This window comes from Myxocyprinus asiaticus, chromosome 39 (assembly GCF_019703515.2).
Source record: "Myxocyprinus asiaticus isolate MX2 ecotype Aquarium Trade chromosome 39, UBuf_Myxa_2, whole genome shotgun sequence".
Classification (NCBI taxonomy): domain Eukaryota; kingdom Metazoa; phylum Chordata; class Actinopteri; order Cypriniformes; family Catostomidae; genus Myxocyprinus; species Myxocyprinus asiaticus.
Window position 1 is genome coordinate 25,132,292 of NC_059382.1, and position 12,139 is coordinate 25,144,430.

General features: G+C 37.3%; 1 protein-coding gene across 5 annotated transcripts in view; it reads left to right on the forward strand.

Annotated features, from left to right (window-relative positions):
- The window catches only part of LOC127430300 (synergin gamma-like), an 80,561-nt gene extending 68,912 nt beyond the window's left edge, over positions 1-11,649 (forward strand). For 3 of the 5 annotated variants that reach the window (XM_051680014.1, XM_051680015.1, XM_051680019.1), the window contains 2 exons: positions 4,135-4,167; positions 9,067-11,649. In XM_051680014.1, coding sequence (XP_051535974.1) covers positions 4,135-4,167; positions 9,067-9,198 — 165 coding nt within the window. In that variant the 3' untranslated portion in view covers positions 9,199-11,649. The remainder of the gene's footprint in view (positions 1-4,134; positions 4,168-9,066) is intronic. The other 2 variants (XM_051680018.1, XM_051680020.1) reach the window with 1 other exon arrangement.
- Positions 11,650-12,139: the final 490 nt, after the last annotated feature.

A 12,139-nucleotide genomic window follows, 5' to 3' on the forward strand; every position in this document is an offset into this window, starting at 1 on the left:
CTTGTTTTATGCATAAACCTCACTAAATTTTGTTAGATTTCTCTGAAAACAAAACAAAATATCTTATGCCATTTTGCTTAAGTAAATGCATCTTGTTTTAAGATTTAGATATTTTTTAATGAAAAACAAGACAAAAATACCAATTAAGAAAATGATTTTTTGCCATGTAATTCATTCGTGCATGCGAATATTCAAACTAAAGAAGTCACACCAGGTTTGACATAATAGGTTCTCGCGTGTCTCGTAAATGAACGCAACACATTAAGTTTAATATGGGGAAACGCAAATGAGATTGAGACCTAATTTTAAATTAATAACATCTTAAGTATTGGTCTGAATGCTTTTTTTCCCTCTTTTTTTTTGGAGCTTGACTGCACCATGGAAAAGAGCAGCATAAACTTTCTTCAGAATATCTTATTTTGTGTTCCACGGAGGAGTTATGTAGGCTAGGAGTGCCATGAGGGTGTATAAATGAAGACAAAAAATTTATTTTTGGGTGAACTATCTCTTTGACTCTTGTTTTCATGTGCACAATCAAATCCTGCACCGGTTTAAACGTACATTCATGTCTTTGCCACACGCCCACCCGACATATAATCACCAATCAGCTCAAACATTGCTCACAGTGCTCTTGATGCAATCAGGGAAGGAGGGGATCAGAGCAGCAACAAATCAAGGGACGGATGTCTGAGGAGCAGATGCACCCCAGCCATCAGTCACGGCAACCAAAAACACAGGTCCACCGAACACATCCAGCCTGCTGCAGATTAATAGAGCCGTTTCCATGTGCTCCTGACATCCAAATAATATCTGCTTTTTTAATTGTTTTTTAGAGGATTGGAGATAGCGCTGCTGTCAGAAAGGGAAAAAAACAGGGTTTTAAAGACACTTTTTAGATGAAGCAGCATCTCTCAGATGGGATGTTGTATAGGTTGTGAAAGGATGGAGTGCTGGTTTGTGCTGGCGGCTGGGTGTGTTTGTTGGGCTACAGGTGGAAATTTTCACTGAGGTGTGGATGATTCACTCTCTGACCTTGGGTTAACATTCCGTTTCTGTCCCAGCCGGGAAAGGACGTGATCCTGCTGCATCTGTTAACAGGAATTGTCCGCAGGAATGGGCAATGGTGTATTAATGTAGCACTATGTGCATATTCTATATGAAGTAAAAAGTATAAACATAATATAAATATGTATACATATGTTCGCTATTGTATGAACATTCGTGTTGAAACCTTTTTTGTCGAAGACTTCCAGTTCTTTTAGCTATACAGCTTTTTCTTATCAATGTAGCTACTTAACACAACTTTAGTTCATTGCTGTGGTAAAGATTTACCATTTTGACCTTTAATAGTATTTAGAAGGGGCTCTCAAAATACACCATAAACCCTAAGGTTGTCATTACTGGAAAAATCAAGTCTTAATCAATCATTACTAGTTGAAATGTCAAGTTTTGAGCTCACCTCAAATATCTATGCTCATTGAACTTATTTATCTTAATTAACTTATTTATCTTAAAATAAATGTATAGACTTAAGATTTTAAGTGTTAACTCAAACTATTGACTACAACATTGAAGATATGGGGAATATCCATAATCCTTTGCGCTTGCATTATTTAATTGTTTCTTTGGTCAAAGGAAACTTATGGGGGCATATAAATAGTTATTATTAAGAATTCATAGAGTTTTTAGCTCTTTTGTAGGATTATTTATGTTGTTTTGCTGCAAATAGTTGTTTCTTGTAATGTCACCATTAGGGTAATCTGTCTCAACTGGTTAAGTTTGACCCTGTAAATTCTATTTCAGTTAATCTTGTGCATGTGTAACTGAAGTACAGGTTGTATGTATTTCAGTGGAGAATTTTTATTTAGGTTTATTTAATGATTGACCTGGAATCAGTTATAAACTTCTTTATTTTGAGCTGTATTGTTGTATGATCTAAATTTGAGTCAATTCAACTAAAATTATTAAGTACAAATAACATTTAAATAACTATTTAATTTAAGGTAACTATATCCAGGTAGACTTAACTCAGATTTTCTAAATAAGATAATTCTATATGAACACCAAATCAATTACACAAGTTTTGGAGATTCCATTACTCAGTTCAACTGAGGGAATGAGTTTACTCAATCAGTTGAGTCAAGTCAACTTATTAGGTTTTTCAGTGTATCATTAGCAAGCAAACTAGCAAATAAGCTACCTTGCAGCAAATAAAGAGCAAGTCTTGGACAAAAAAGGATGTATGACATATTACTTTGGCATTTCAAAAGTTATAAAAAAGTTAAAGTTGTGTTTTCCAGGCCTGGAAAATGTATGCATGTAGTTAATATATGTATACAGTGTGTAGGGGTGTGTGTGTGTGTGTGTGTGTGTGTGTGTGTGTTGTATGTGTGTGTATATATATATACATACACACACACACAGTGCTGTGAAATATTATTTGCCACCTTCCTGATTTCTTCTATTTTTGTGTAATTTTCATACTAAATTGTTTTAGATGTTCAAACGAGATATAAAACAAAGGCAACCTGTGTAAACACAAAATACAGTTTTCAAATATATATATATATTTTATTGAAGCAAAAAAGTTATCCAACACCTTTTTTACCCATGTGAAAAACTAACTGCCCCCTTAAATTTAATAGCTGGTTGTGCCACCTTTAGCAGCAACAACTGCAACCAAACGCTTCCGATAACTGGAGACCAGTCTTTCACAATGAAGGGTGGAATTTTGGCCCACTCTTTTTTGCAGAACTGCTTTAGTTCAGCCACATTGGAGGGTTTTCGAGCATGAACTGCCCATTTAAGGTCCTGCCACAGCATCTTAATTGGGTTCAAGTCAGGACATTGACTAGGCCACCTGCTTTGGATCATTGTCTTGCTGCATAATCCACTTGCACTTGACTCATGGACTGATGACCGGATGTTCTCCTTTAGGATTTTCTGGTAGAGACCAGAATTCATATTTCCCTCAATTACGCCAGATGTAATGGGACCCCTGTCTTGCAAACAGTTCCACTTTCAACTCATCAGTCCACAAAACATTCTCTCAAAAGGTTTGAGGATCATCAAGGTGTGTTTTGGCAAAATTCAGACGATCCTTAATGTTCTTCTGGGTTAGCAGTTATTTTCACCTCGCCACTCTTCCATGGATGGATTTTTTTGGCCAGTGTCTTTCTGATAGTGGGGTCATGAACATTGACCTTTATTGATGAGAGAGAGGCCTGCAGTTCCTTGGATGTTGTCCTTGGCTTTTTTGTGACTTCCTGGATGAGTCGTTGCTGTGCTCTTGGAGGAATTTTGGAAGGTCGGCCACTTCTGGGAAGGTTCACTACTGTGCCAGGTTTTCTCCATTTGGAGATAATGGCTCTCACTGTGGTTCTTTGGAGTCCCAGAGCCTTTGAAATAGCTTTGTAACCCTTCCCAGACTTCAGTCACCTTTTTCCTCATCATTTCTGGAATTTCTTTTGACCTTGTCATAGTGTGCTACTGGGTGAGACCTTTTAGCCAACTTCAATCTGCTGAAAAAGTTCTGTTTAGGTGTTGAATTGTTTGAACAGGGCTGGGTGTGTATAGTCCAGCTGAGCCCCATTATGAATGCAGTTTCATAGATTTGGGGATTTAGTAACTAAGGGGCAAATACTTTTTCCACACAGGCCCAGTTGGTATTGTATAACTTTTTTGCTTCAATAAATAACATTATCATTTAAAAACTGTATTTTGTGTTTACTCAGATTACCTATTTTATGTTGCTTTTGTTTGAATTTTTGAAACAATTTAGTATGGGATATACACAAAAACAGAAGCAGTATTCACAGTACTTTATATATATAATGTACGCTTGGATATATATCTATATTTTATTTACACGCTCAATACAGCCTTTATTTAAGCTTCTGAACTATCTTCGATTATGTGGGAACAACAACTAACTACTAACTTTTCTAAATTTTTCCAAAGTTGCCCCTTGTCCTCTGCTATGGCTGTTTTGCACCTTTAAATGGACACCTTTCCACTATGAGGTTTCTGGTTCTCACTCCAAAAAGAACAAGATTAAAAAAACACACACACTATCCAGTCTAAATTGGAACTTTGTATTAATGCTAATGCTTACATTTTTTATGCTACTTGCAGGCACTGACTAAAGACAATCACTCCAAATTAAGGGTAAATATTGTTTTTTATTTAAAACCTTCACTTCAGTAAATGTAGCTAAAGCTGTTGATTTAGAGTGTCCTCCGCAGTCCTTCAAACACTTCTGATTGTGTTGTAACAAGTGTTGTCATCTTTGCAGGTAGGATGCACTCTTATGTTTGCAATCAGATTGTAATTAAACTTTCTGCCAGCTAAACAAGGTCAGTTGAATTAGGCTGACCTTTTTGGCAGCTCTGAGCCACCTGTTCAGTCTGTAGCAGGCTGAGAGCAGACAGACAGCCCTCTGCGCATCTCTCACACAAGCACACAAACACCACAGGGCCAGCCTTTTCATCACACTGCAGCGTTGAAATGTCCACTCAGGCACATACTAATTGCACATGATTTCTGAACTGCTGGCAGTGGGAGACTGAAAAAAGTAAGAACGATTGTAGAAAAGACAATGTACAGTTGAAGTCAAAAGTTTACATACACCTTAGCCAAATACATTTAAACTCAGTTTTTCACAATTCCTGACATTTAATTGTAGAAAACATTCCCTGTCTTAGGTCAGTTAGGATCACTACTTTATTTTAAGAATGTGAAATGTCGGGGCCAGACGGCTTTGCTGCTGAATTTTGTAGATCTTATGCTACAGAACTGCCTCCACTTTTGTTAGAAGTTGATACGGAATCACTAAAGAATGGAAAGCTTCCGCCAACCATGACAGTCTGATTCTTAAAAAGGACAAAGATCCAAGCGAGTGTAAGAGTTACCGTCCAATTTCCCTGATCCAGCTAGACGTAAAAATATTGTCACAACTTTTGGCTAACCAATTAAGTTATGACATCTCTTATACATATAGATCAGGTGGGGTTTATTCGGTCCATAGCTCTTCTGATAATATTAGGCGTTTCATCAATATTATGTGGTCAGTGGCGAATGATCAGACTCCGGTCACTGCCATCTCACTTGATGCCGAAAAGGCGCTGGTATGGTAGAATGGGATTATCTTTTTAAGATTTTGGAAATATACGGGTTCGGGAATACTTTTATAGATCAAGTTACTTTATAGACACCCGGTAGCGGCGGTACAAACAAATGGATTAATTTCAGATTGTTTTACTCTGGATAGGGGCACCCGGCAGGGTTGCCCTCTTTCCCCATTATTGTTCTGTCTTGCCCTGGAACCATTAGCAGCTGCGATAAGAAAGGATGATTTTCTGGGGGTGATGGCAGGAGGTATGGCACATAAGCTTTTGCTTTACGCAGATGATATTTTATTATTTGTCTCCGACCCCACTAGATCTGTGCCTTGCCTCCACAGAATTATTCATTCCTTTTCTAAGTTCTCAGGATACAGAGTCAATTGGTCTAAATCCAAAGCTTTGTCTCTGGCTCCTCAGCTGGGCACCTTCTAGTGGCCCAAACAGGGCATAAAGTATTTGGGCATTTTATTCCCAGCAAATTTGTGTGATTTATTTAGTTAATTTTGACCCCTTAATAAAAAGATTTTTGAGCGACGTGGGCAGGTGGGCTTCATTACATTTATCTATGATTGTGAAGGTTAATGTTATTAAAATGAATTGTTTTCCAAAATTCAACTACCTGCTACAATCTCTCCCTGTAGATGTACCCCTCTCTTATTTCAAGCAATTTGAAAGCATAGCGAAGTCCTTCATTTGGAATGGTAAGCGACTTTGTGATGACCCCTCCAATACCTTGACTTTGTTGTCCTTAAACCATTTTGCCACAACTTTGGAGGCATGCTTGGGGTCATTGTCCATTTGGAAGACCCATTTGCGACTGAGCTTTAACTTCCTGGCTGATGTCTTGAGATGTTGCTTCAATATATCCACATAATTTTCCTTCCTCATGATGCTGTCTATTTTGTGAAGTGCACCAGTCCCTCCTGCAGCAAAGCACCTCCACAACATGATGCTGCCACCCCCATGCTTCATGGTTGGGATGGTTATCTTCAGCTTGCAAGCCTCACCCTTTTTCCTCCAAACATAATGATGGTTATTATGGCCAAACAGTTCAATCTTTGTTTCATCAGATCAGAGGACATTTCTCCAAATAGTAAGATCTTATGGGCCTGGGTAGCTCAGTGGTAAAAGACGCTGGCTACCACCCCTGGAGTTCGCTAGTTCGAATCCCAGGGTGTGCTGAGTGACTCCAGCCAGGTCTTCTAAGCAACCAAATTGGCCCGGTTGCTAGGGAGGGTAGAGTCACATGGGGTAACCTCCTCGTGGTCGCTATAATGTAGTTCGTTCTCAGTGGGGCGCATAGTGAGTTGAGCGCAGATGCCGCGGTGGATGGCGCACTGGGAATTGGGCATTCCAAATTGGGTGGCTTTTTTATGGTGGCTTTGGAGCATTGGCTTCTTCCTTGCTGAGCAGCCTTTCAGGTTATGTTGATATAGGACTCGTTTTACTGTGGATATAGATACTTGTCTACCTGTTTCCTCCAGCATCTTCACAAGGTCCTTTGCTGTTGTTCTGGGATTAATTTGCTCTTTTCGCACCAAACTACGTTCATCTCTAGGAGACAGAATGTGTCTCCTTCCTGAGCGGTATGATGGCTACGTGGTCCCATGGTGTTTTTACTTGCGTACTATTGTTTGTACAGATGAATGTGGTACCTTCAGGCATTTAGAAATTGCTCCCAAGGATGAACCAGACTTGTGGAGGTCCACAATTTTTTTTTCTGAGGTCTTGGCTGATTTCTTTTGATTTTCCCATGATGTCAAGCAAAGAGGCACTGAATTTGAAGGTAGGCCTTAAAATAAATCCACAAGTACACCTCCAATTGACTCCAATTAGCCAATCAGAAGCTAAATTAGGCTTGACATAATTTTTTGGAATTTTCCAAGGCACAGTTAACTTAGTGTATGTGAATTTCTGACCCACTGGAATTGTGATATAGTCAATTAAAAGTGAAACAATCTGTCTGTAAACAATTGTTGGAAAAATTACTTGTGTCATGCAGAAAGTAGATGTCCTAAACAATTCGCCAAAACTATAGTTTGTTAATATGAAATCTGTGGAGTGGTTTAAAAAATGAGTTTTAATGACTTCAAACTTAGTGTATGTAAACTTCTGACTTCAGCCATAACAGACAAGGCTAATACCAAGATGTAGAGTACATATGGCTAAAATATATTGTCAGCCTTTGATATTTATTTCTATTAATGTATTTGCTCTGAAAAAGCTTAAAAGGGTAATTAAACATTTTTGATGTAAGAAATTAAAACATGAAAAAAATCTAGTTAAAAATATCCAAGTGTAACAACTGATTGATAAAACTGACAGTAATCGATAATGCAAATAATCAACAGCAAATTTCATTATTGTTTAGTTGGATTAGTGCCCTGTGCACAGAGAAGCTCCTTCAGTTTTCACACTAGTGAAAAATGTGTTTGCATTTGACCAGGGCTGGATATCACCAACTTACCTCACAATATGATAAATATCACAATAAATATGTCATGATTCATTCAATACATCATGATGCGTCACCGTATCACGATTGGATCGCGATTGAAACCGCGCCTCATAATTCAACAGGTGTTTAGAAGCACTTCTGCCCCAACTGAGAAATGCCGTTCTAAAAATGTACACTTATTTAGGTGTTTTCATTGTATTGAAGGACATTATATGAATGCACACATATGAAACAGTCCTTTAAACAAGGCTAAGATTGTTTGTCATAGGCCTCTAAAAGAAATTTCGTTTAAAATTGTGTTCATTCCCTCATGCGTGAGTGTGTATGTGTGCATAGTATCAGGCTCCGCGTTGGCTGATGTGATTCACCAACATGAGTCATTTCTCCATCTAGCATCAGGAAATGCAAAGATGCTGCATTCTGCATAACATCCATATCAATGTTCACTTATCACAAATGCAGGACTACAGCTGCTCCTTTAAATTGAAGGCGTGCTCGCACTGAGCGCATCAGTATATTGAACGAAGTTCACTAGGTTCTCGTTTCGCTTTTCTATATATAGACAGTATGTGGTAGGATTGCACACATTTCTCTATTGGTTCTTACAAATTATGTCAGTACTGCGATGAGCTTTTGTCTCGTTTATGGACTGTGATGCTATGACACTGAAATCAAATGTGACGAGTCAAATGCCCTGTCTAACATGTAGTTTATAGATGCAGGTGAATGTAGTACCTGTTGAGCTAAGTCGGTGACTAAAATGGGTTATTTTCATTTGTTAATGGAAATGTTCTGGTTCAGAACAAAGTTGAGCTCTGTGGCATGCTGTCAGTCACCACAGAAAATAATTTAGACTTGTCCCTCAGTTTAGAAAAAAACTAGCAAAAAGTTGTTTATGATAGGGTATCCAGGGGGTTTAAAAGAAACATGCTGCTCATGTTTTGAAAAAGGGCTAATATTAAGTACAATTTTTGCTATTAAAAAATTAAAGTTGTCTAAATATCCTTTTACTTGTCTACCGTTGGGCATATGTACTTCTATATTTGTTACACAACTTAATTCCTGTAGGTGAATTTTTCTCCATGTAAACAGTCCATTTCTGGTATCCTAGTTGTGAATACTGTGCAGTTGTTACCATGGTTACTGGCTTTACATGGTCATGACAGGAGTTGAAAAAATTGCATTAGAACTTTGCACAGACATATTTAGGAAATGATTTTATTACATTAGTCTGTGTGTAGTATGTTAGCACAATCTTGTGGCTATACTTTTTGCTTTACTGTTAATTTGATTGTTTTGATTGAGAAATCAAACAAAATAAATTTTTGTGGTTACTTGTATGAAACCTGGAACATTCCTTTAAGACCACCATAAAATCAGAATCCTAATATTTCAATCCCAGCCTTCCTTTACTCTTTTCCAAGTCAGGCCTTTTTATGTATTAATCAATACTTTCTCATATTTTCTTGTGCAACTCCTTGGCAGGCCTTTAACTCGGAGACAGACAACTTCAAGCTTATGTATGGAGGTCACCAGTACCACGCCAGCTGTGCAAATTTCTGGATTAACTGCGTAGAACCCAAACCACCGGGCCTCATTCTGCCTGACTTGCTATAGAACCCTACTGCTGTGGCGGTTACCAAAGAACCGAGCCCAGTGTGGAACCCTGAGCCACAGTCTGAAGAATCATGGAGTCATTCAGAACTGTCACTATAACTGTCCCCCCCCCCCCCAGTGTACAGCTCTTTTCACTTGAATTTGCGATGCAGCTGTTTAGATCTGCCATTTGCTGTAGGAACATGAGGTAAATCATCAGCTACTTTAACTACTAGTTTATTTAAATACTGTACATAAATGAAATGACTTTGTACCTTTTTGTCTTTATTTGATCTGCCTCTGTCATTTGGGATGCACTTAAGTGTCTGGTTGGATTTTGATTCTTTGCTGATTTCTGTACCATGTGAAGTAAATACTGCGCAGATGTTCTGCATGTGTTACGAAAAACAGAATTGTAATATAAAATTAGGGATGCACCGATCCGATACCTGGATCGGTATTGGTTCTGATACTGACGTTTTTAAACGTATCTGGTATCGGTCCGACAAGCCTGATCCAAATCCGATACTGTGTGTTAGTCATGTTCGTTACTGTCAAGCTCCAAAAATGACATAAAAGAACCATAAAAACACCATTAAAGCAGTTCATATGACTCGTGCATTTTATTCAAAGCCACTCGAAGATGTGTGATAGCTATGTGAATCGCAAAAGGCTGTGTTTAATAAGTAAATAGTATTTTATATTTTATATAAATATAGTATGCACACGTAGTGCTAGCACATTAGTGAGTGGTACTGCTCTGACACACACATAAGTACACGCAGCCCTGGATGATTCACTCGCGGCTATTTTTAGCCTTCACAGCGGTGTGCAGTATTTGAGCGCTACTCATGAACAACATCTAAGATGTAGATGCTCAGTAGTTCGGTTCACTTATATTTGTCTTTATAACGGCACCGGAAGTACATTTGACCAGAATTTGAATAAGAAGCGTATTAAACTACTGTGAACCTGCCTACAAACAGACACATACAGGACTTCCTGGAGAGTTTAGAATGTCAAAATAAAAGCGCGAGGGTTTAAAAAGTGCACGATTTAAATATATTACTGTTGTATTTAAAATTAAAAGTCAATAATAAAAATATTAATAACAATTGTTATTATTATTGTTGTCATAATTAGTATTTGTTTACAGTTTCTAACAATATTTAAGTTGAATGGGTTCCAAAAAATAACTGTGTGAATGAAAAGTGAGCTGATATCTTACAACTAAATTGAACAAAAATGAGATCTGAATCCTTTAAAGTCCAGATGCAAGTTGAAACATTTTTGGAAAAAAAGAAGAAGAAAAAAAAAAGGCAAAAATAAAACACTGGTTTCTTTTCTACTGAAGACTTGAAGACTGGAATTACTTTTAATTTTGCTGCTACATTATCCAGTATACTAGTTAACAGTAAAGTTTTTCTTAATAAGCTATACATTTGTATTGAAGTAATGTGTAGTTAGAGGTTTGTGTTTCTTTACATATTAAAGAGTACTCCCAATTAGTTCCACACAAAAATGTAAAGATATTCTAAACTGATTATGCAAAACAAAATAACACTGCTATCGGCTTGGGATCGGTATCGGCCGATACTGAGATTTCCGATATCGGAATCGGATCGGAAGAGAAAAAGTTGTATCGGTGCATCCCTATATAAAATACACAAAACAATAAAGGTAGGGCATCAACAAAACTAGCAGATATTATTAAAATGCATATAGACTTGTTATTGAAACTTTCCTGTGTAAAAACGGACAAGATGTGTTGATGAAAAGCCACTTACAATGAACAGTCTTTAACTGTCAACGCATTGTTTCATTTTACAAAAAAAAAAAAAAAAAAAAATAATTTGTTTGTACTTATCCCAAAACATTACTTTAAAAATTAATATTTGACATTTTTTCAAGAAATATGATACATTTGTAATATCCGTAAGATCATGTATTTTTTTAATACACATGGAAGAGAGAGAGAGAAAAACATTTAGAAACTGGTATGTTTTTCTCCTTTATTGCTTATTTGTGTTATCTTTGTGCTGGGACACACCACTTTAATTGTGTGTCTGGAAGAAGTCCTTGAATGTTTGTATTCTAAGTGATTTCTGAGAAACTGGAAGCTCTTCTCGGAAGCAGTGGTATTTACTATTTGGAATTAAGTGTGTTGTAATGCTTCTGAATGACTGTTGTGTGATTTATATGAAGATGTAGACCCCCCCCCCACCCCCCCAATCTCATTGAGTTAATTTCTTTTCAATATTCAAAGGCTTTAAACTATGGTATTACACTTGTACTGAATAGGCTACAGTTACAGTATAAAGTACATGATATTGTGTTTTACTGACTATACTAATAACTTAACACCATAAAGAAACGGTTCACCAAAAAAAAAAAATAATAATTACCCTCATGTCTTTTGAAACCTGTATGACTTGCTTTTTTCTGTGGAACATAAAATTAGTTATTGATGGCGGAATGTCCACGCTGTTTTTTTTTTCTATACAATGAAAGCGAATGGTGACCACGGCTGTCAAGCAAGAGTGTAAGGCATGATTTTCAGTGATTAACAGCTTAAATTTCAGTCTGTTGCTCAAACAAAGCAACTCATCCAGTTGGTTTTGGGTGAGATTAGACCAGAACATAACTCCTTTTTTACTGTAAATCTCTAGGCACGATCATGATTTCAAGCTCAATTACACTTCCTAGTGCTTGACGCATACGCAGAGTGCTAGATGGCACTATAGAAAGTGTAATCGAGCTTGAAATCATGATCGCCAAGAAGACTTCTGTCAAGATGTACAGTAAAAAAGGAATTATATTTTGGTCTGTTCTCACCCCAAAACCAACTGTATCGCTTCAGAAGACATTGATTAAACCACTGGAGTCATATAGATAATTTTTATGCTGACTTGATCTGCTTTTTGGAGCATCAAAGGTCTGGCCACAATCCACTTGCACTGTA